General features: G+C 49.4%; 7 protein-coding genes across 7 annotated transcripts; 4 read left to right on the top strand and 3 right to left on the bottom strand.

Annotated features, from left to right (window-relative positions):
- Window positions 1-408: 408 nt before the first annotated feature.
- Window positions 409-2343, top strand: FOBCDRAFT_123992 (major facilitator superfamily domain-containing protein; the record flags this gene model as incomplete). The annotated part of the gene is made up of 3 exons (XM_031182003.2): window positions 409-689; window positions 745-1361; window positions 1412-2343. The coding sequence occupies 3 exons, from the start codon at window positions 409-411 to the stop codon at window positions 2341-2343; spliced, it is 1830 nt and encodes a 609-aa protein (XP_031042771.2).
- A 1619-nt stretch (window positions 2344-3962) lies between these two features.
- Window positions 3963-5058, bottom strand: FOBCDRAFT_235435 (SURF4 family-domain-containing protein; the record flags this gene model as incomplete). The annotated part of the gene is made up of 4 exons (XM_031182000.2): window positions 3963-4100; window positions 4156-4649; window positions 4712-4824; window positions 4895-5058. The coding sequence occupies 4 exons, from the start codon at window positions 5056-5058 to the stop codon at window positions 3963-3965; spliced, it is 909 nt and encodes a 302-aa protein (XP_031042768.1).
- An 837-nt stretch (window positions 5059-5895) lies between these two features.
- Window positions 5896-8064, bottom strand: FOBCDRAFT_211652 (uncharacterized protein). Its single transcript, XM_054702812.2, has one exon. The coding sequence runs from the start codon at window positions 7640-7642 to the stop codon at window positions 6056-6058; it is 1587 nt and encodes a 528-aa protein (XP_054558787.1). The 5' UTR covers window positions 7643-8064; the 3' UTR covers window positions 5896-6055.
- A 506-nt stretch (window positions 8065-8570) lies between these two features.
- Window positions 8571-9868, top strand: FOBCDRAFT_194998 (uncharacterized protein; the record flags this gene model as incomplete). The annotated part of the gene is made up of 7 exons (XM_054702811.2): window positions 8571-8637; window positions 8722-8793; window positions 9098-9140; window positions 9287-9310; window positions 9375-9431; window positions 9541-9728; window positions 9768-9868. 7 exons carry the CDS (start codon window positions 8571-8573, stop codon window positions 9866-9868), a joined length of 552 nt encoding a protein of 183 aa, XP_054558786.2.
- A 2445-nt stretch (window positions 9869-12313) lies between these two features.
- FOBCDRAFT_173598 (uncharacterized protein) lies at window positions 12314-13675 on the top strand (the record flags this gene model as incomplete). Its single annotated transcript, XM_031181993.2, has 1 exon — window positions 12314-13675. The coding sequence occupies one exon, from the start codon at window positions 12314-12316 to the stop codon at window positions 13673-13675; it is 1362 nt and encodes a 453-aa protein (XP_031042761.2).
- A 95-nt stretch (window positions 13676-13770) lies between these two features.
- FOBCDRAFT_4305 (uncharacterized protein) lies at window positions 13771-15715 on the bottom strand. The gene has a single exon (XM_054702810.2). It carries the CDS (start codon window positions 15653-15655, stop codon window positions 13928-13930), a length of 1728 nt encoding a protein of 575 aa, XP_054558785.1. The 5' UTR covers window positions 15656-15715; the 3' UTR covers window positions 13771-13927.
- A 5818-nt stretch (window positions 15716-21533) lies between these two features.
- FOBCDRAFT_125568 (uncharacterized protein) lies at window positions 21534-23668 on the top strand (the record flags this gene model as incomplete). Its single annotated transcript, XM_059607798.1, has 5 exons — window positions 21534-22184; window positions 22280-23152; window positions 23216-23258; window positions 23323-23478; window positions 23565-23668. Coding segments are annotated over 5 exons (1827 nt in total), but the record flags the coding sequence as incomplete, so codon positions are not given.
- Window positions 23669-24477: the final 809 nt, after the last annotated feature.

Raw genomic sequence — 24477 nt, 5'->3', positions numbered from 1 at the left:
TTTGCCACCTGCAATCTGATCCCGTCTGTCGACCAGCTGCGGACCCCGTCCTATTGGGGAAAAGGCCAACTGAGAGCATCCCTTCAGCCCAGAGCCCGATGTTTTGATAGCTCCTTGGCCTAAAGCCTCGCTCGTCTCCGAGGCAAGTTACAATGGACTGTTGCAGGGGGAGTGTACCGCGTGGGGAGAGAGTTCCGGTGCAGAACCAACACATGGGAATATGTAGACAACTGATAATTGCCCAACTCTTGTCCTTTGCATATGCCCATGTCAGTGTTACATTGCACTACATAAAGAATGCAATAGCTCCCCCTCTTATCCTCACTCTTTAAATCACAGTTCCAGTGTGTTGCAGCTTCGATCGTAATTCCACTGCACTATCAATTAGTGTTGAGCTCAACAGCAACAATGTCAGCCCTGGCAAAGATCCGTGAGGGCCTCGCTCGCGAGGATAATACTGCCGTCACACATACTCTGGCTCCCCACGAGAAGGAGATCGAAGAGACTCCCGAGACCATCACCGAGACTGGTCCTGGCCACGACAAGGAGGCCACTGCTGGTGCTCTCCCTCCTGATGATAAGGGCAACGATTCTGATGTGCCCAGTGAAGATGTCCAGACTGGAGTCAAGGAGATTCAGGCCATTACCCTCACTTGGGGTAAGGGATCTCTGGCTGCTCTTTTGTGTCTGTAAGTTGTACTCCCGAAACCGACTCTTGGTGTTTGTCTAACCAGACTTCAATAGCATCTGGACACTCTTCCTTATAAGTGGATTCCGTGGTTCCTTCTACCTCGTCTTGGTGCCTTACGTTACCAGTGAGTGGCAGGCCCATTCCCTCATGACCACCATCCCCATCGTATCAGACGCCATGACTGCAGCCTGCTACATCCCCATGGCCAAGGCTCTCGACGTCTGGGGACGCGCTGAGGGGTTCTTGCTCATGAGTGGCTTTGCAACTCTTGGTCTTATCCTCATGGCTGTATCTCAGAACCTCGCCACCTTCTGTGCTGCACAAGTCTTCTACTCTGTCGGATGGGGAGGCATGATTTATGCTGTTGGCGTCCTCGCTGCCGATGCATCTAATCTCAGGAACCGAGGTTTAGCTTTTGCCTTTACTTCCTCACCATACATGATTACGGCTTTTGCCGGTTCCAAGGCTGCCGCTGCTTTTGTTCTTGATGTCAAGAACTGGCGGTGGGGTTTCGGCTGGATAGCCATTGTTCTGCCGTGTGTCACTATTCCTCTGTTCCTTGTCTTGAAGGTCAATCTTCACAAGGCTTTCAAGAAGGGTACAGTCACCAAGACTCATAGAAGCCGCGGCTTCTTTGGTAGCATCTGGTGGGTCTTCAACGAGTTTGACGGTCAGTTACTCTTATCAACTTCTTGCAGCGCCTCATACTGACAATCACAGTTATCGGTATCTTCCTCTTCGGCGGCGGTCTCGTCGTCTTTCTCCTCCCCTTCAACCTAGCTGCACACGCGCCTGACGGCTGGTCCACCAGCTACATCATCGCTATGATCGTGGTTGGCTTCTGCACTCTCGTCTTCTTTGGTGTCTGGGAGTATTGGCTCGCCCCTGTTCCTTTCTTGCAGGGCCGCTTCCTCCTCGATAGGTCTGTCGTTGCCGCTTGCATGATTGATCTTACCTACCAGATCTCTTACTATACTTGGAACTACTTCTTTACTTCATTCTTGCAGGTCGTTGTCAACCTCGGCCCTGCTGAAGCTGGCTACGTCAACTCTACTTTCCAGGTCGTCTCAGGCGTTCTTCTCTTCATCGTCGGCTTCCTCATCCGAAAGACTGGCTTCTACAAATGGACCTTTTACTTTGCTGTACCCATCTACATCTTTGCGCTTGGTCTCATGATCCACTTCCGCGCTCCTAACCAGTATGTCGGATACATCATCATGTGCGAGATCTTTATCTCCATCGGTGGAGCTGTCTTCATCTTGGTTATGCAGCTTGCTGTCCTTGCTGCCGTTGCCCATCAATATGTCGCTGCTGCGCTCGCTACTTTATATGTCGCTGGAGGAGTTGGTGGTGCGGTTGGAGGAGCTATCTCCGGTGCCATCTGGACGAATACCTTCATCCCTCAGCTTATGAAGAACCTTCCAGAGTCCGAGCTGGCCAATGCACCACTCATTGCTGGAAACATTGTCAATCAGCTGGCCTACCCCATCAACAGCCCTGCACGACTTGCCATTCAGGAGTCCTATGGCTTTGCGCAAGTCAGAATGCTTGCTGCCGGTGTTGGCATCGCGTCCTTATTCTTCATCTGGGTGCCCATGTTGAGGAACATCAACGTCAAGAAGCTGAAGCAGACCAAGGGTCTTGTTCTATAGAAGACTTGACCATTTCATAGATCCCAAGTTGTGGATTTGGAATACAGCACCGCATCGTTGTTGGACAAAGCCAAAACTTGGGGAACCCCTTGCCTAAGGCATGGTCTTGGTATACGACGGACTAATGATCGTCAAGTAGTCAGTATGGTGTGATCTATGATGAACGAGTTATTAATGAGGAAGAGGCGACTTGGCGAAAAGTAATGGTGTAAATTGATTTTGATTTGGTTTATTTTTCATTCCAAACGAGACATGTTGCCATGCTACGTGATCGTAATTTGACATCCGTGAAGAGGACGAGATTGTGGTGGACATGCCGAGGAGAACTGGCCGGCGCTAAACTCCTTTGATTGAGTTAAGAATCCCACAGATCTATTGTACCAAGGCAGAGAGGGTTGAAGCATCATATGGTATGGAGTTGTCGAAAATAAAATAAAAATGCTGAAAGGCTTTCGTCAAGGTGAGGCCAGGACTTCACTATATGTGACAGTTGTATATAACCTATGACATGTATAGATCTGACAGGATTAATGGTACCCAGTTTTCATTGTTCGTGAGGCAAAGCATAACGAACTTTTTAGCTTGTTGAGGTTATCACGACTTTTAGTAGTTCGGGTATAGAGATGTGATAGACAGGCAGCCCTCAACTCTGAGCTGCACAGACTTAACTCAGGCACTCAGTCTATTTTGCAGTAGGACCATGAAGACTTTGTTTATTCAGTACCTGCCTAGATAGGCCTGATGATTCTCGTCGTTTGTCATAGGCAAACCTTGAACATATCACTATCACATACGACCATACCTACTAGAGAACTCGGGATCCCGTCTGATCTCCCATAGATAAACTAATAAGGGGCGGATTAGTAGTTGGGTCGGTGACGACCAGCGAATCCCCGCTGTTGTATGTCTTTTTGTCCTGCTATTATCTGTAATGCCGTTTTCGCGGCCTGGTGAAGGCGTGTGAATGGGTGATCGGGACATATCGGTAAGTAAGCTACTCTGGGTTACAGTGAGACTGGCAACGCGGAGGATTATAGCAGGAGATGAAAGCGCAGTACGTGATGAGAAAAACAAAACTATGACATGATTGTTTTACCTCTCCTTTCCTTTCAGTTTGAGACTTGGTTGCCCGTTTTGATACCACACCCATGATCACATGCAGTCCAACATTTGTTCAAACAGGTGTTGATTTCGTTTCCAATCAATGTTGATGTTGATATAAGGAGATACAAACAGAAGCCCACTGTTCGGCAAATCACCTGGGATAATTGTTCCCTGAGGCTGTCTCAAATCCACGACAACCAGTCAAGCAAAACAAATCTAGACGCCAGCCATTCCAACCTATCTGCGATATGAACATCAACCAACGTAAAGATCATCCATGTATTCATTTCGTCTGATATGCTGTAACGGCAGATATATAATCTCCATATATCGTACCAAAACTGGTGCCACTCCACTATCACCACATCACGCGCTCGGCCATCATGCAGATGATCGCACCTTTTTCTTATCAATTTCCTTCTCAATGTAGTAAATAGGAAATGCCCTGCCAACGCCGGATACCTTGGCGCCCACTGTACTGGACGTAGCTTGCTGTCCTGGTTCTGGTCCCGAACTTAGTAGACCTTCTTCTTCTCGTCGATGCTGAACTGGCCTGGGCCGCTGTTGACGAGAAGAAGGAGACCACCGACGATAGATAGAATCTGGAAAAAGTCGTACTTGGCAAAGTCCTTGTGGGGGTGGTGTTCGTGGAGCTATGGGACTTATTAGCATTTTATGTGCAGTCGGCACACGCCGCAAGTTACTCACTGTCCAAAAGTTGTTGACCAAGAGGTTGAAAATGCTCAGGATGACAACAAGAAGAGTGGCGCTGTACTTGGCTTTGAAGCCAACAACGACCATGACGCAGGAAATTCCTCCAAGTGAGGAGACAATGACACGCCAGAGAGACCACTCTCCGCTGAAGACAAATCCGATGAAGAGGAAGATGAGCAGAACGCGACCAGCGAGCTGGAAGTACATCTTGCGGTCCTTCTCATCGATCTGGGGAAGACCAGCAAAGACCTGCGTCTTGCGAACCCAAGAGTCCGACAGGACCATGACAAGGCCACCAATGACAGAAAGGTTTCGGAGGAAGAAGTTGAGATCGAAGATGAGACCATAGCCTAGAGCCTGTGTGACAACAACGCCCATAAGGCCGGCGACGGCATAGTCGGAATGCTTTCGGATGATGACAAGAGTAGAGCAAGAGAACATGGCGATAATGTTGACGAGCAGGAAGAGATGAGTGATACCGGAAGGAACTGTCATATGTCAGTACTGCCGACGGTGTCATCTGGGATAAGAGACGCAATGCGCATCTTACTATGACGATAGTCCTTCAGGTAAAGCAGCTGATCGGACCATTGGGTGACAATGCGAAGGGCATCTTCGAAGAAAGTGACAACGATTAGGAAACGGCCAATGGCAGGAAGGTAGCTGTCAAAGAGGGCAAATGGTCAGCTCTCGGAGCTCCAAAGGCATTTATAAAGGACGTCGCTCGACTCACGGCTTGATAGGCTCGCTAATGGTGTCGAGCGCATCCTCAATCTTGCTAGTATAGGGACGAATCTGCTCAAGAAAGCCCTCACCCTGCTGAGGATCAGCAGCCTGGGAGCCGCCGTAAGGCGCGGGGCCACCGAGGCCATAGCCTGAGTTGAATCGCTGGGACATTGCTTTATGTAGAGGTTCGTGTCGGATGGAAGCTTGTTTCACGTGCAGACCTGCTGACGGGCGAGACGAAACAGGGCGAGGCTTCCCAGGAGTGGAAGTCGGTGATCGTCGTGAAGCGGAAGAGAAGGAGACTTGGGGCAGCTGGTGAAGCCTGGTGGAATTAGATTGAGGGCGTTTGATTCGACCAGAGACAATAGCAGATGAATTGCAAATGGGGGGATTGTTTGAGAAGCTCGACAAACAAAATTTAGGTACGTAAAGTAAAAAGAGTGAGAAATAGGGCAAGGAGAGGCAAAACAACAGGAACGAGACGAGGCGAGCTGTCCTTTGTGAATCAATTGCAGGCGATGACCTCAGCTCAGACGAGACGAGTCGAATAGAGAAAAAAGAGCAGTATGGTAGTATCGGATTGGCTTAGATTAGGGTCGGGTCTGATTGTACAACGGTGTCCTTTAGAGATCCCGTGATGGAGCCCATTGCCGTCCCACTTTTAAGCTCCCTTCCCTTCCATTCTATTTGTGCTTCCACTGAGACCTTGCATGACTTGGAGCTACTGCCGAACAGAGGGGAAATCAAAGGTACCGACTACCTAACTCTGCAGGTGCTCTCGGACCTCCCCTCGTCTTTCTTCTCTCGTACAGGTCAGGAAGGGCAGCTAAACAGTGCCTTGCCTTAGCAAGGGACCCAGCCACTCCCCATCACCACTTTGGTTAGAGCCGGGAGCTAAATGGCCCAAGAATGGAAACATCCCCAATCGATGCTACCTCAGTGGCGTATCACGATATGGTACCACGGAAGACCAAACAGACAGACTCGACAGCTAAAATACCTGGATACGGGTACCTAGGCATAATCTATGGTAGGTGGATGAACTTTTTGTCTTTGAATCTTTTTAGCCTTTACTTTAGTGTTTACTCAACAACTACCTACGAAGTATATACTCGTACGAGTAACCAACGCAGCAGGACAAGGTTGGTCAGTCAACAATGACTTTCCTTTAGCTCTCAGCCATCAATTCTTCCTCCCCTAATATCAAGGCGTTTGCTGAATAGGCCAGATTGTGAATCTTCAACCCACCCTTCTCATCATACACAACTCTCCCTTCATTGACAGCATTTCGCAACTCTTCGCACAGCACTGTACGCTCACCTGTGTCTGGGTTCCATTCCCAGCCCTCCTTCATCCACATCCATCTCAAATATGCCCTTAATTCTTTATCATCTGGACGAACCCTCATCCATTCAGGCTGAAGTTTAGGATCTCTGTCCTCGCCGTTCCAGCCCGTCGCTCGCCCAAGTAGCTCATCCCGACAGAAGATGCGCCAGCTGTCTAGAGCATACTTGCCTTGTGTAAGGTGTCCAATCTCCCAGGCCTCTAGAAGATCTTGCCCATATGAGTCTTTGTCCACCAACAGTGCACTACTTCCTTTTTGTTGATAGAGGCTCAGTGGGTCAATGTCCCTGTGGTCATACTTCTTCACCTTGTGATAGATGCCAGCAACTGGAGGCTGGTCCAAGAAGCCCCGAGCATACTTCTTCATCAAACTTACACGGTGCTCCGCAAGGCCAAGATGGCGTATCATCTCGACGAGCGGTTCGGTGTTTCCTTCACTTGCAATGTGTGTTGGCGTAGGAAATCGTTCTTTTACCTTATAAAATGTAGGGATTGCTTGCGTGCCCTTAGTCCGGATCAGGAACGTCACCACAGTGAGGAGCCAGAATGGTTCGTGGGCAAACTTTTCTTGGATAAGACCAAACTCCTGCGATGTGAGAGGCGCGAAGGGGACTGAAGGAACAGTTCCCCGCAATGGTCGCTTTCGCGCCAGTGCAATGGCTTGGCCAGCCTCGTCCGATGCTGAAGTGGCTACAAAGTATGGTGAAATTGAACTTTGAGGCTTGAGAATCAGGGTCATGTCGCACAGAGCGACTTCTTGCGGGGAACCCTGCCCACCAGCAGGCTTATCAACACTCAGAGTTTGATAAGTCTCATTGTCGGGTGTTTGTGAATGTAGTATTGCAGAGACGCGAGCTTGTGAGGAAGCTAGAGGGAGGCATGCTCGATCTTTCCATTTCGCAAGGTTGTTACTCCCTTCTGGGCGCCTCCCATGAGGCTGGTCAGACCAATAAGGGGATGTTGTGAGACATGTCGTTGTCTTTGGGAAAACCTTTGATCCAAGCCACTGTTGTCGGTGATTTTCGATTTGCTCGGTGATATGTGGTGGTCGGATTTTGGGGTCAACGTCGAGCTGTTTAGCCCGAGCAATAAGCCTGTCGGTTAATTCCCATGGCTCCTCGCCAGGTGGAGGATCCTGCCCGCTCAGCGTGTACCATACGTCTGCAAGGACGTCTTGCGCTTGCAAGCTGTTTCTATCTTCTGGGCGAGCTCTTCGCATGGACTTAGCACATTCGATCAGATAATGCCAATCTGCAGCGCGTGCTAGCAGGCTCTCTTGGAAAAGCTCTTCGGTCTCTTCTGGTGCTCGATTGGACTCGATGACGTCGGCGAGGAAATCTCGGGCGTTTGGAGGAACGTCGAATACGGAGAGGACGTCGTAGCCGAAACGAGGCGTTGTGGAGCCACTCATGTCGATCAACTCTTTGGTGCAAGATGGAGACGTATTGGAGCAGCTTGTCCGTTGCGAAGAGGCAAGACCTGAGCCTTGCTTTGATCAGAGCTGATTTTCAGGGATAAACCAATAGCTTCAACCCCGAATAATACATTTAAAATGTTTTATTCAAATAACTTATTTTGCGAGAGAGAGCGGATGGGAGGTGAAGTGAAGTGAAGTGAAATTAAGTTAATGAAATGAAGTAAATGAGGATGGCTGGACTGAGTTAGGTTGCTGATGAAGTGAACTGAGCCAGTACTTGGCACCTCAGGTGAATGAACGAGGTAACTCCGTCTCCATACCTTAGTAAGATGTCTCTCTCCTTCCGTACAGCATAGTCCCAGGCAGCCTGAGGGCTGCTGTTGCTCTCGAACTTTTGCGTACTCATTCGTCTTTTTATCACCATGAATCCTTTGACATCATATGCTCTATCAAGTAGTGCTGACCAACGGCGAGGAAGTGAACCACATTTGCTAGTGGAGAATCATAAATCGGCCCACGGTAATAGTCATTTCTTGTATTTGAGTAACCGAGATTTAAATAATAAATATTTTCTTTGATGGATGATAAACTTAGTATATATGACAGGATAAAATACTGATGAGCTGAACAAAGTTGCCCTTCCTCAATTAGTAAACCAAGCTTTTTATTCGGCTTGCGAGCACGTTGTGGTAGTCTTTGAACTGAGAGCTAACCTGGACCGACTTGTCCACTGACGTTGGTTGTTGACTGATCAATGATCCCTGAAAACAAGTCCTCCACGTGTCCAGGTGACCGGGTTACTCACAGCTGCAGTGATACCTGAGCACGCAAAGGCGCTAGTAGCCAGTCATTGCAGGGCCTCTTTGCCTGCACCTCGGCTTAGAAGTGCCGCCCAATTCCCTATCAGCGGGTACGCAACTCCATGTCGCGGTGCACTTGCACGGTACCTGGCCTTATCTGCCTTGGCCGCTTGGCCACACGTTGTCACGGTAAGCCTCAAGTAGCGACAGGTCACTCATCTAGCCTGACCTGAGTATGAATAGATGCGGTGACTTGATACTGACATCTGGTAGGGTCGCGTGACGAATGTCGGAGCAATTTGCCTGGACAGACAGTTGTGAAAGGTGAGAAAGGAAACATGAGAAGTAGGTGTTTGACAGGAGCAACTGGGATAAATTATATGTCTTCCCATTATCATATCTCTCCTCGCCTTTAGAGTTCCTTAGGATCAAGTGACGAGGTTGCTCACGCTAAACGTTCGTGATTCGTCAAAAGCCGCTCCGCCCGTGCTGTCGCCCGATTAGTAGGTCACGTGCATAGATCTTGCCTTCCGTCGCCCGTCCTCCCATTCTCCGCTCCGCTCAAATCCCTTCTTCTCGTCCCGTTAAACCACCGCGCCCTCTCCGTTCCTACAGAACCTGTATCATCACCATCAAACCATCATCCAAGAGATGAGTAGTCGCGGCGGTAAATTAGCCCCAGAAGTCAATCGGTAAGTCGCTGCTCCTGTTACGTCTGGCACAGACCAAAAATCGTCATTCGAATTCTTGCGCCTCATTCATCACATCGCATTCTCGACCTCGATCGACCTCGGCGATACGTACCTGCATTGTCTGACATTCGCTAACTGATTTCTAGAGCTCTGTTCGTAAAGAACTTGAGGTATGATAGGAACCGCGATGATAACCTCCCACCCGAATAACGACTAATCGATATCGAATCATAGTTACAACGTCACTCCGGAAGAGTTGTTCGACCTTTTCGGAAAATTTGGCCCAATTCGGTATGCACAGACCCTGTTACTCGACACGCGACAATTGTCATTGAAGACAACCTTCTTGTCACTCCGAGACGATGTGCGCTTTGCGATTTAATACTGACAGCCATTGTAGCCAGGTTCGACAGGGTATCGCCAACAACACCAAGGGTACTGCCTTCGTTGTCTATGAAGACGTAGCCGACGCCAAGCAAGCCTGCGACAAGCTCAACGGCTTCAATTTTCAAAACCGATACCTCGTTGGTGCGTCCACCTCGTCACCCTTGCGTCACAATGGTTCATTTTTCGATGACTGCGTTGGACGTATGTACTGGGGCAATTGAATACTGACCGAGATCACAGTTCTATACCACCAGCCCGACAAGATGGCCAAGTCAAAAGAGGACCTCGAAGCCCGCCGGGAATCTTTAGCTCAGCTCAAGCAACAGCATGGCATCGATTGACAATCCGACCGGTCTGTGGATAGCCTGCCTAGGAACTCAAAATCCTCGTCTGCAGGCCGGTCTTCGTCTTCTCCCAAATCTCCTTCGCCGGATCCGAAGACGATCCTCCGAAAAGGCAGGACCCCAACCAAAGCAGCCGCCAAGAGCCACGCATCCTCCCGAGTCGTCCGTTTCGATGACGGACTTCGACCTGCACTGACCTGTGCATGATGCATCTTTATCGCTTTTTGGAGGGGCTCTATAACAGGAGCCCAAATACGCATCACCTCTGAGGTGGTTTTACTATTGGTTCGGACTTCGCTTGACACGCAAACACCTCTCCTTTACGGTTCTGGGAATTAGGTGCACTGGGGAAATTCAAGGTTGATTCAGCAAGTGGCGATACGACCAGTCACAAACTGCTCTTTTAAACATGGCCTGGGATAGGAAAGGCCTTGATGATGTTGTTGCCTGTGTATAGCTTTTGTTGCATTTCGCGTCTCTTTGTTCCTTTTATTTTTATTCGATCTGGAAGCCTTGGCCATGAGAAGCCAATACCCCCTCGTTCACGGTTATGATCTGCCTGATGGACTCGCGACCATACAGATGTGTGACGTACAAATGGCCTTGACTCTCCATCTCCCCGCTGGGGGTTTTACGTCGCGCATTTTACGAAATTTGAGATCAGCAATGGGGAAAGAAACAGATAAACACCAGTAAACTAGATTGAAGTCAGTTTGTTTTGATAATGAGAGAATCAGTCCTTCTCATCCTTCAAGATTGAAGGTCCCCTGCGCAAGGACTGAGCCCTGTGAAGAGTCTTGCCAGACTTATGACATGCGAACTAGTTCGAGAGATGAAACATAACTCTGCCTGGACACTGCTCACTGAGCGTGATCCCTGGTAGATGATCTAACCTCACAAGCCATAGTTCACAATTGTATTTACGCCTTACCATAGTCCGCACCAAAAGGAACCAATACAAAAAAGCTTGAGTCTGTCCACGACGATATTAGGCTACTGCATATATTTTGTCCACTAAGAGAGTCGAGCTGGTTGTAATAACAAACACTACCAAGAGACACATGGAATCAATGACAACATGTCTGCGTGTGACAGTATCGAATGCCACGATTGGATGACCTTGTTGATCCATGGGCGCTCTCGTGAGGTTCAGCTGTCTTCAGACTTAATCGTTGGTTCGCAGTAACGTAGAATTGTAGGTCGAGAAAGGGGATTTGCTGAAAATTCAGTTGATCGCCCCTCGAGAAGATGGATGTCTCTGGTAATGACTAAGCTTACGATGATTTCACTCTACCTTTCAGGTTATTTTTGGGCGCTATGTCTTTTGCAAAAATATTCTTGTGATAAGTGAGGCTATTCCGGAAGAAGATGAGAAAACATCGATGCCATCATATCACACCACAGAAACGATATACACAACCCAAAAGGCCCTAGAAATCCGTATTAGATAGAAACATACCATGTCTCATTGGTCACTCAGCTGGCTTGCAATCTGCTCAACAAGCCGTGGACAAGCTGTCTGCCAGCTCTCGGGGCTGTCAATTGAAAAATGCCTTGCCAGACAGAAGATTGGCTTTGCAAACGGTATGTTTCCCCGGTCGCATCGGTCTTGGCCTGCACTGCGGATAAGTTGCAAGTCTATCGATTCACCAGCTGGGCCGCCGATGAGGTCGCGATATCAGCCGTGGAGAGCTGTGAGTGGTTCTTTAGCCGCCAGACAGTGGGCTTGTGGCTGAGTGTGGGAGGCTTTGAATAAAGTAAACCAACGTGGATTGCAACGTAGGTATTAGTTTGAGGTGGTATTGAATATGATTGATTTTAATTGATTTATCGAGTTGACAGTATTAAGTGTTGAGTCATCTGTAATACACTTGTTGATTCGATGAATGACAGCTTCATGTGCATGTTTTAATCTACTTGAGTCAAGAATCCAAGTATACTCAAGCCTGTATAAACCAATCATCAACCAACAAAGCTACCAACAACAGCTGCCTGAACTTCACTCATCTACCGAAGGAGTCATTCCTTCGATCATGAGTGGGTATCTCACTACCTGCACCCATTGCCATAGAACGCACCACCGGGACTCCACAGCCACAGCTGGAACCTCTAGCTCTCTACCTATTGCGAGCGTTGAACAGTGGTCTACACTTATTCGATCCCGTCTCAAGGCTACAATTTCTGTTCTATATTGGTCATGATGCCTTGGGCCCCTCATGTGTCCTTGTGCCCGGCCATGAGGCTTATAACCAACCACCAATGGCCGCAACTGGGGTCTCTCGATATAAGTCGCTGCCAGCTGCAGCCTTGTTGGGTCGACATGCGATATAAAGCCATAGAATAACCACTCTGTATTCTCATAAACGCTACCACGGCACTGAACATTTTTATAAGCCGATGTATCCTCCTTCATCTCGTTTTAGTCGACTATCTCTCGAGAGCATGTCTCCAGAAACCCGCTCTCGCACCAGGGCTCAATCCCTAGGCCGGAAGACCGAGCAATCTCACCACGATGAATCATCTTCAGACTCTGATACAAGCTCAGATAGCTCTGGCTATGTAGATTACAGTTCAGAATTCGACGATGATGATGAGCCCTCTGCTATCCGATCCCCAACCAAACTCACATATCTCGTCGGCCATCTCCCTGAAGAGACCCAGTCAATCGTCCGCGATACCTTCAAAGAGCCCCCAAAGATCGCCCTAGAAAAGTGCCGTCGCATAGACGATACATATGCGTTCCAAATGACAGAGCTTGTCACGCGCTCTGTGCGGATCCGCGCGCCACAAGACGGCACTTCCAACCTCAGCTGCTCATGTCGAGATGACGGACAGCCTTGCCAGCACCTCCTTTGGCTATTAGATCAGATCGTCAAACAAACTCTGTACGAAACTGATCTCAACAAGCCTCTCAGGATGAACCCAGTAGGCTATGCTGAGGAGATGGGCGAAGTTTTCCAAAATATATCTAATTTTCGTCTCGATGTACTGGCGGAGGGACTTCACTGCCATCTCGTCACCCCGGACTCAGAATACAACAACGAGCCTGACGCTTTCCGCGCCCAGGAAGCTCGAGAAATGCTTTCCTCTGTCTATAAAATGGACCCAGGGGACTTTCGACCAGATATCTTTGAAAAGGTTACTCATCGCAGGAAGATCATCAAACGCAACGACCTGGAACAAACCATATCTCGTATGCTTCTAGATAACCATCACTTCTTTCACTATTTCCGCTCACTATCTCGCCCACAAGACCCTATAAAGGACGTATTCTACAAACTTACTCAGCGCATTAACCGCGTTGTTCGAGATCTCGACACCCCAGGCCAAACTTCAGACCCTGATCCCCCCCGAGATGTCATATGGGCAGCTTCACATATTCTAGGCTGCGTTCGTCGGATGCGCCACGATATTTATTCCCGCGAAAGCCCTATTTCAGCAAGAGAAGCCCTATCAGCAGCTCGTAGCCTTGTGCACATTCTGGACTTGGTGGTATCTCGCAATACAGACCATGGTCCAATAGATGCACCCCGCATCGACCGAAACCTCTACCTACGGCTAATTGGAGATCGAGATCAAGACTTCATTCTTAACGTCCTTAATCTGATCCCCGAAGCTGCGAGCCAGTTCCTACATAACCTCGAGGAAGTTCTCGGCAAGATTGAGATTTATGGAGCGCCAGCTGGCTATGTACAACGATTTAGGGCAATGCTGGGAAGACTGAGAACATCGAGTACAGGATCGGGATTGAAGAGGTCTGTTCAGGGGCAAACGGGTGGTCGTAAGACAAGGAGAACCAGATGAGACACGGAGACTTGGGCGACTGGTGACAATGTACATCGAAAATAAGCATCATTTATTGATATGAATAGCTTTACAAGCTGAATACCAAAGACCGAGATTTGTGTAATATAAAACTAACTAGGCCATACTTATGAAATAGAATTCAGTGTATCGAACTCTGTTGCTTCTTATTGAATAACTCGCTTGCTGTTTGCTATGCTTTTGAGTGGAGAGTGAGACATGTCCGGATTGTACGATTGTCGCCGGCCCAAGTCAGAACTTGAATCCCCTTTCATCGCGAAAGGCCTCAAGGTCCGCAAGAACATCCTTCAGACTAGGCCGATCGTAATAGTTCTCCTTCCAATCACCCCTCTTCATACCTTCGATCCTTCGCCTGAGCCACCTCTCCGATGCATCGATTTCTCTCGACCACCACTCCTTGGCCGTCCGTTGCACCCCATCTGGGGTGGAGAGCCCTGTTTTCTCGAGCTCTCGGAGCACGAGCTGGTTCCTCTCCCTCACAATCAGCCTACTAAGGCCATTCTGCCTTCCGCGCGTGCAACGATCAATTAATTTCTGCATGGCTCCAGGAGTCTTCGTGTATCCTGGAAACTCGACAAGAGGCTCCCATCGATATGAAAGCCAGACCGCGGCTCTTTGGGGAGCGCTATTCCCTTCAAAGATGCACCACAATACACGACCAAGCATATACACCTCGCATGCCTCCTGCTCTTTTGGTGTGAGACATGCCCATGGGACATTATAGCCTTTGCATGGCCACTTGTACTCCTCGCTCTCACCCATCGCCTCCCAATGCGGAAGCATCTCTGTCAAGAGTTTCGAATACTTTTCGCTGACTTCTGTGGGTATTTCTTCATCGATAGCAAGAAGCCTCACGTACTCCAGAGCATTGACTTCAGGAGCGGCGAACTCACACCAGACCCCACGCTGCTCAAAATCAACCATAACAGCATCTCGACTAGCTGAAAGAACGATGTTGTCTAACCTGAGATCCGGATAGAAGATACTGGAAGTTGTACGAAGGTGCACCAATGCCGACGCTAGTTGTATAGCCCATTTTGTCTCGTCGGCCAGGGACACCATGTTGTGAAGCTTGAGAAAAGGAATCAGATCACGCAGGCTACCGTGGATATGGTACTCGAGAGTAAATCCGACAACAGCCACTTTACTCCCAAAACTGCATTTCTTTGTAACCAGGTGCACAGGACGGGAGACAATGTTGGGATGTGGTGGGATGATGAGCAGCTGCCTTAGCTCGTGATAAAGGTACTTGGTGTAACTGGTAAGTGCCTTGAAAATCCATATTTTGCCTCCGATTCTGACGAGGCAGACGCTGTCGTGTAGCTGTGAGACGTATACCACGTCACCAAGATCGACAGTCGGCGGTAACTCAACGTCGCTTCCCCAAGCATTCTCAAGAGAAGCCACAGACAGAAGTTGGCGTTCGAGATAGTGGGTTGGAGCGATGGTGACCTCCGCGTCAGCAACTTTCATGGGCATGTTCCTAAGCACAATCCTAGAACCAAAAGGTATGTTACTGAAGATTTGCAGAGGCCCCTGCTGCCGAGCTGTCCAGTGTTGCAGGATGCGGAGCACATGTTGAGTGATTCCGAGACGCGAAATGCGCATTGCACTCGTGGTATGAAATGCCACATCAACATCGAGTGCAAGTCGAAGCTCTGGTGAGAGCTTCGAGGGCTCAGGAATAAAAACATCCATTCGAATAGGAGACATCGAGTCGATGAATAAAGGAACAGCATAGAACTGGCTCCCGAAAGCAGTGCAGCCATCGATGCGCCAGAGAGGACGATCCAGTGGGCTGAGGCTATCAATGCGGTTCTTTGGGTTCAGCGATGAGTTTTGCCAGTCAGCAACATGGCTATCCTGAACTGCCGAGCCCAGCTGGGTGGTTGATGGAGGACCCGAGAAGGCTGCAGTAGGGTGGATAACATCGTGAATAGATTCCTGACTCAACTCCATGGCATGGGCTGATGAATACTCTGGACGCCGAAAGCTACTAGAAGACGGCTCAAGTCAGCAGAGCGCAGCGTTCCACGGCAAATCATCAAGTACCTGCACAAATGTCTTAGATGCTGCCCAACACAAACAGTCGGCTGTAGGTGAGGGGTTCCAGTCTCGGATGCAAGGCGGCCAGAGGCTGAATAGTTGGCGAGGAGTTGTTGAATCGTCAGCAGCGTAGAGTGACCGATATCAATCCAGGAAGAGAAATGACTCGGTTCGACTCGAGAGCAAGATTTACTGGACAAGGCCGAGCGTGCCACCGGTCAGCATCAATCTCAGGGAAAAGAATATGCGTTGTCGTGCGACGGTATCAAAGATGGATGACACAGCCGAATTGGGTCACGTTGGGTGGTTGGCTTCGATGCTCAGTACGCGGTTCTTTTTGGTCATGCTGTCTGATCACATGATCGAAGGAAGCCTGTTGGTTATTGTGAAACCGAGAGTGACTGATCACAACTTGTTCTTGCTGGGTGAGAAAGAGCGAACAAATATGGCAAGCAGTCGTCCGCGACGGAGATTGCCTCCAACATCGAAACTTGAACGACAAGATCCAGTTTCCAACTAAGTTTCACGGTTGACGCAAGTACCCTAAGGCTCCACCTGCGGAGAGGCATGTTGCCTGGCAAACGAATATTTTTCGTTCCCAGACATTAACAAATCATCCATGCTTTCCATGCAGAGGGATCAAGGTAGGTATCCGTTGCCTCCTGAAATCACGGGATCAGACCCGGTCACAATATCTGCTTGGATAGTTGTTTTTATTCCAAAGGTTGTTGTGGCACGTCCCGTAAAATTTAGCTTCTCAATACCCGTGAATGCGAGATACACCAAGCCAAGGCCATTTGTATTGGGCTTCGCGGGAGTACAGGCGCTGTGATGGCTCAACGAGTCGTTGGTGGTTTGTTTGCGTCGCTAGTCGTGGTAAACGAACGCGCAAGCTGGTGAGAAGCCAGAATCGACATGGTTCGCTAACGGTTTGGTAAGTTGGACGCCGCCCAGGGAAACAAGGATTGACATTTAAAAGGGATGTTGATGAAATGCTCTTTGAATAAGCTAGAGTCAATATGAAGAAACAGTCTTGCATGAGAGATCAGCTGCAAAACTTGTGTACAAGCAGAAAAAAGAGTTAAGTGATGGACCTGGCAACGAAGGATTGACTGAAGGCAGTCAGATTCTTGTGGTAGAGGGCACTATTGTAGTGACAGCTTCAGGGGAAGTTCGAACTGGGTGTCATGAGGAGTCTCTGGTGAGACAAGTCAAGGTCTTGGTCATGACTCTCAGACAGTGTTACATACAGGAGTTGGCATATTAATCAGTTCGAAAACTGAATGACCTGACCCAGCTTAAGAAATTGGGAGCTTTAAGCGAGATGGGCCAGGTATACTCCGTGAAGCATCAGGCCACGAGTGAGGTTAACCAATGTCAAGACGAGACAACCTCATCTAAGCGCTCGGTAGGGCTCGTCCAGGGCCGATCAATAGAACCATCTCCATCAAAAACAGCATACGACTTCCATAATAAATACCGTACCTGGCTTGGACAGGTAAATGCCGGCATCTGCCCCTCAAGTATCAGCGTGGGGGAATACCGAGTTTCTGGGAACAAGGGCTCCTGGCAAACCGGTGAGCAGTCACATTTCTCATTCCCGAAATACCGACCATTTGGGATCTTGTGTATAGGCAACGTCATCCGCGCTGACTGGCGTGCCCTGAAGCAAGCTGCATTCCGATATTTGATTTCTGATAACAAGTGCCAGCCGACACCGAAGCGGGAGAGGCGCACCGGAGAACCATTATCACCCATGGATCACCCAATGGGGTTTTGACCATAGCTTTCTTTCTTTCCCGGCCGGGCGGGGAGGCTTGGACAGTGCGCAAAGCCAGCATTGTAATGTCCGTGGGCAGAGCTCGCGGAGCTCCCGAGTGGCTGCACTGACTCGCTCTGTTGCTGCTGCGTTACCATATCGTGGAAGCTGGATAATAGCCAATGTCTATTGATGCTGGCGAATATGGAGCAGGGGTGATTGGAACGATGACTGGCCGATGGCTGCTTACATGGCTGAAGAGAATACGGGCTTAGACGGATGGTGTCTTGTGACTGCAAGCAAAGCAAGGGATGCGACTTCATATGTATAACCATCCCTTACCTGCATCCTGTACGTCTAGGTAGCACAGAATTGACAGAACGAGCTGTAGCTACAGGTAGGACTGGTAGGCATAACCAGGAGAAAGCTTCAACGATTTCTATTTGAGGAACAGTTCGATTCGTCCCATCTAGAACGCCCCATCTAGAACGCGGGAAGACCCGTTGGTGGATGGAGACTAACGATATTAGTCCTTCCATGTGGCATCCATGCTCTTTTGTAGATCAACGAAAGAGTTCCTCATCGGCGCTTAGGTAGGGACAAGGTACTGGATCCGGTGAAGATTTGGATTCCTCGGTCTGGAGCTTAGAAGGCACTAACTTTGGATATGAAACAAATGGGTGTTCAATTACTTCCCAGTGTGGAAATCCGGTGAACGGTAACGGACCTTTCTTCCGTCAGACCGTTGCGCGGTTTGTACTAACGCAAAGCAAAATTTCTAACGTCCATCGTAATAAAGTACTTTACTAACTTGACTTGGACCTTCCTTCCTCGAGGGAAAGCGCAAGCGCCACTTAATTAACTTCCAATCATAGCAAGACACCTCTTGTGGTCCCAGAAAAAGCCTAGTGATTATTTCTGCAACCTGCATAGTTTGCCATCCCATCCATCCGACGTCACAGGCTGGCTGATATCGCCAGGAACCCATTCTCGCATCGAAAACCACTACAATTTGGCGAGAGAAGAGACAATACCGTCAAGCCAAGAGACGCGGACGCAGCCACGCATACCCCACTTGCATTTTGATGTAATATAACCCAGAAAGATGCAACCATATTCACGCAGAATCTGTGGCTGGGCCACGCCTTGCTGGCGGCTGCTCAGGGACATGAGTTGCATCGTGCCGTTCGTTAGTGCGCCCGGCTCGAACATCAGCTAGCAGGTTCTGTCGTAAGAAGCCCGCAATGATAACGTACACAACCGGATATCGATCGGACCGATCTTTTAGTTCTAATTCTCGGCCAAGAGTGAAAGTAATTACTGTTCTCACCGGTTGCTGCCCCTGCCTCCTCCTCGTACCAACCAGAGCCTTTGCGTGACGACAACACACGTTCGTCTTATCACATGGACAGAAGGCAGGCTTCTGGCAATGATCCAGGTATTGGCAGATAACACCACTGGTCTCAACATTCTGTGAGATGTTGGCTGTTAACACTCGTCAGCCTTGGTCAAGTTGAGATTGGTGAAAGGGGAGCTGAAAGGGCCTGAAACAACGCTCAGGTATTTGTTCGTTTACGATACACCACTGCATCCGAGTGCATTTGGCAAACGGAACTTCCTCCTGGTTAGAAACTTGACTGCTCATTCAGTACTTGTCGAGGTATCTTTGCCTTTTCTCAGACTTGTATGCGTTACTCTCGAGAATGGCCGGCCCTCCAACGCCGGGCCTACATCGACGATAGGGTAAAAACGATCTTTCTTCTGAACTGCTTGGCTATTCAAGTACCTTTGAGAACCTTTGCTACGTTGCGGAGTTGACGATGTACAGTACTTTTTCCCTTCCCTGGTGTGAGATACCCGGGCGGGTTGGCGTTGCGAGACCCTGTGAGTGAAAAAAAGCAATTTGAGAATGGTACATCCAATCCCAGCTGAGCGGCTGTGCAGCCATGACCGACATTGACCAGCCCCATGTCAATCACATGGCCATTTCAATGCACGAATTAACCGTTGGCATGGCTAGGCTCCGTGGCTATGGAACAATGACCCGATCCGAAGATTCGATTGCCAAAGGATTGAGCTGCATTATTGTCTAGGGATCTACGACCACGCACGATTTCAATCACCCAAGCTCCTAAGCCATGAACAAAGCCTTTATTCTAATTCTCTTTTGCTAATTGCCCCGCCGGAACGGCTCCTAATAACATATTTCACTACCTAACGTTAGATCGAGAACTTCAGGCGCACTGAACCGGCAGAGCGGGTAATATCCCAAAATCCTTTACCTGACAAGCCTGAGCACTACAATCAGAAGGCCCCCTGCCACTCCCATGGTACCCCTCAGACCGGTCAAAAACTACTCAGCACGAGGCCATGTCAACACCGTCCTCACCGAGTCCACTTTCCTCTCTCACAGACTCGTTCATCATCACCGTTCCCAGCAGACCGTCAAGCCGTTGCTTGAAGCGCTCAACGCCGAGTCACTACAACCACCACACCGCCAGCCGCATACTTGCTCAGCCCGCAGCCCGCATCAGCCGTCATCCATACGATCGCGGCCGCAGGCATATTGTGCTGATTTCGCTCAACGGTGCAAACACCAGGACCAGCACCACCGGCTACTTACTCCACGTTCTGTCGCCAGTACCACGACAGCTCAGCCCGCCTTGTTGCTAAAGCAGTGGACGGGGTGGACAAGGCTCCACGTCCTGTTCTAATCGTACTCAGGCTCGAGGTTCTCAGGTTGGCGGCTGCGAGCAGCACACCAACGTCTCATCGACCTTCCATCTGTTGGCAAGGAGCCTCAAAGACCTGATTGGGTTTGCACTAACATACCTACTTATCGCCTTTCCGCCTAGCTTCCCCGGATTCTTCGCCTCCCTTATCACAGTATTTTCTATTCCCGACCGTCTGGTATCCTTCTCTCGGCCGTCGTTTTGACTTCGGCCATCGCTGGTGCTCCACTCGGCGCAATACGGGGGGTTTCAACGTCAAGTGCCTGGTGATGGCTTTCGTGGCACCTTAGCCTCCCACCACACTCCCCCTCTTCTCACCCCGGCGTCGCTCGATTTTTGACTACCGCTTCTGAGAGACAGACCGGGCAAGCTAGCTCTTCTTTGTCATTAACTGTATTTCGTCGAGTTTGATTCCGCGTGGTGGTACCTTGACCTTCGTCTTTCTGTTCTTACTCCTACTGCTAGGCAGTGTTTGTTCCACACCCCGTCCTGTCTCACTGCAGCCATTATGGTAAGAGTTTCTCTCCCCGGTTGGCGGCAAGCTGCATGGAGTTATATCATCGATCCCCCATCCCATCGTCCAATTTGCATGACCCCTGCGGCTGTTGCCAATCACCACCGTTTCCTCTTCTCGCAGCCCCGTCGTGGCTCTTGTGCCATGACTCTCGGACAAGCATCTTCTCCCGTTTCTTTGCCCTAGGCCCCTCCCCATGAGACCCAAATGTGCGGTGAATTGATTTTTTTCTATAGAATCCACATTGTCCTTCCAAAGTTAAGAGGCCTCTCCTCCAACCGGGAGTTGAAGATCCGGGCTCTTCGTCAATATCTTTCACCCCTCCCGTGAATGACAACTTCACCTTTATACCATTTGAGATCCAAGACAATCTTGAGCAACTGGCACAATTCTATGGAATAGCCTCTGGTTCTCAATTACATCAACTGATTGAACAAGAGCATTGTAGGAAGAGGAGAAGGCTTGAACCATCGGTCCCAATGACACCTGAGCAAGGACCGGCTTCGTCCCAGGGACCTCTGATAAAACTCCCATTATCAGGACCTTACAGTCAACGCGATGAGCACTATGGGGCATCTTCAAGCTGGGACGACTGTGGCCAGAACTCAATGCCATCTTCTACTTCCCCATTAGCCAGGCGTATGGCGGATCTGACCTTATTCTTCTGCCCATGTTGTGGCTGGGACCCAAGACATCAAGATGGTAAGCGCCTGACTCTCTTAACCTTGCCGGATCGACCGACGTACACCTGAGATCCTCGCTGACATCACCCTGAAAGGCTATCAACAGCTACCGAGCTCTGCACCAGCAGTTTCTGGTCCAGATGCTCCTTACATGGCAGAAAAACAACCATCTATGACAATGCCATCATCTGAACCGTATGATAACACGACTCTGAGCTCTGGTCAACAACCGGATTACAGCTTTCAGCAAACTAACTTGAATGTTGCGCCCCTTGTCAACTTTCCTCTCATCTCTGATCAGACGGCGTTAGCGGAGCCTGTGATGAGTGGTCCTGGGCCAACTCATCAACCTAATCTTTCAGCGAGAGACTTTTACGTCGCCCAAGCTTTCAAAGAGGAACCACAGCTGGAGAATCAAGTAATGATGCCCAGTCAACAGCTTGTCACCAAGGCACTTCCACAGGTCGGCTACAGTTCCGACCCCAACCTTATTGATACAAATACTATTACTCACCAGAGCTTGGCTCCACCCGACAGCGTTTCCCAATATAGTATGCTAATCAATACTCAACTTGGCGAAGATACTGTGCAGAACGGGTGGTCTCTAATGGATCAACAAGCCAATTTTGAAGTCGTGCTCCCTAACCAAAGAGGAGGAAAGAGAGGTCCGTTCAAGGACCCAAATCTCCGTGAACAAACTGCCCAAACCCGAAAGATTGGTTCCTGCATCAGGTGCAGAATGCAAAGAATTCGTGTAAGTAGCACTGTCCGGCTCTGTTACATAAGATGATGTCTTACTTGTAATGAGCTTTTTGGCTGGTGCGCAAAGGCCACTAACCAGTGATGCAGTGTGAAAACAACCCTGAAGAAGAGGGAGGGGCCTGTTTGACATGCAAAAAAGTCTCCAATTCGAGAGCAGGGCGCTTTCCTTGCCTCAGATACAAGATAACGGATATCCGACTTTTCAAGCCGGGCCAAGTTCCCGGTTATGAATGGACACGACGATGGACCAACAACATTTCGGATCCGATACAGAGCTGGGCTACGACTGAAGAGCCCAGAACCATCTATCTTTCCGAGGGGCTATCGAATAAGTTTGTTAAGGTGAAAGTTCAACGATTCATTCCTCAGGCTGGTGACAAGCTGGAACGTACTTGGGATTACAAGGGTGTCAAGAAATCAGTGAAGATTCCTCCGTATGCGATGGTCAACCTCGAGGAGGCGAAGAAAGAATACCTGGACCACATTGAGAATAGCATGCAGGATGCTTTTACCAAGTTGCTTGGCCCACCTGAAGGCCTGCTATTCCGGACGTACTTACGTGCTTGGAAAATCTTCAAAGACCCTTCCACTACGCCAGAGTGCGTGGAACTTATTCATCATACACTCTTGTTGTGGATGTCGATTCGTCTGACAACGCGGTCGAGCTTCATTGTTGGAGAAGAGACCTTGGGGATGAAGCAAAATATCCTGGACGAAACGAACCCGAACCATGGCAAGATCCCTCTTCCGCCTGTACTTGGCGCTCAGATGGATCTTATCCTGATTCACCATATACAGACCAAGCTGCGAAGAGAGCTTCTGGACAAACTCCAGAAGATGATGTCAAAGAACAAGCAGAGCACTTGGCTAGTAACGTATCTTGTTATCTTCATTCTTTTGCATAACACAGCTCTCATCACAGCTCATGATGCTGGATACGCAAAGAAGCACGGCATGAAGGTAAGATAGCCCTGAAAGTCGATAGTGGCCCGTGACGTTTGCTGATTATCGATGTACTTGCAGCGACGCTTTGCGCGTGAGGAGAAGGTCAAAGAATACCACCTAGGTGAGTCACACAACCACCCCGGTCCATCCTGCACGGAAGCGCTTGCTGACTGGGGATTGAACAGGCGCAAACATCTTGCTCGCACACTTCCACTACTGTAACAAGGGCATCTACCCTTTCTCGGAAGATTGTAAAGACCAAGACTTGCGAACACTGGCAGGCTTGGATAAAGAAAAGATCAAGTTTGTCCATCATACTAGCAACCTGGCTAGACGATATGGTAAGTCGACCCTCGGGGATGTAGAACCATACAAGCTGTGACCATGGCTCTCTGATTTGATGCTAACTTGAACTCTGTGGTTTCAGCGTTGCAATGGGAGGAAATCCGGAACAAGGCCGTGTACGAGCATGATTACTTTTTTGTCAGCCAGTTGTTTGAGACCAACTGGCAACCTCGAACAACAATATGATCGGGTTTGGTTGGCCAACAACATCTTTAGTTGTCTTCTGTGGTAGTAGGGAGGCAATGGGTGACCTGGAACCAAATGGGTAGGCGCAGAGTTTGAGAAGATGCTGTACTCACAGCGGAGATGCAGGAACTGAGACTGTATAGGAAGCGAATGAAGGGCGGTGAATGTGGATGACGGCGGCAACAGTAACGGCCATAATGACGATGACGATGATAACGATAATGAAACCATTTTAAAATGCCAGGGTAATTTTTGTTACGAAAAGGCGGTCAAGAGCAGGTGAAGTACAGAGAAAGAGCCGAACTGGTGTGATGGTTTGAAGAGAAATGACATAAACAGCTAAATTGGGTGTGGAGGACCGGATGAAGAAGCTATAGCCCAAGAGATTGATCGTTCTTGTTCAGTTCCGACAAACCGTAACATGGACCAGTTCACGATACGGGACACGGCAAAGCGGCGGGGAGGAGCGTCGTAGGCGAAACAATGTAACAGGACGAAACGGAGCGCACGCCAACAAATTGTGATGCGATGGAAGAAAAGGGATGACGGTGAGAGGAGAGGGACAGGTGCACCGAGAGTGTGTGCGGCCACCTACAGAAAGAGGCGAGAATTTGCTCACCGAGTGTCGATGGGAGACGGGCTGCTGCGTTTTTGACGGGTTGCGCATTGTTGCACAGAAACACGAGGCGGATCAAAGGTTTATATGTACCAAGCTCGCTGGGGGTTGGCTCGCGGAGGGATGCCGGACGGGCCGGGCCTGGTTGTGCGGCGCTTGACAAACCCCGGGCCATTCATACCGCAGCGATACT

This window comes from Fusarium oxysporum, chromosome I, assembly GCF_013085055.1.
Source record: "Fusarium oxysporum Fo47 chromosome I, complete sequence".
Lineage (NCBI taxonomy): Eukaryota > Fungi > Ascomycota > Sordariomycetes > Hypocreales > Nectriaceae > Fusarium > Fusarium oxysporum.
This window is presented reverse-complemented; position numbering and strand designations above follow the sequence as displayed.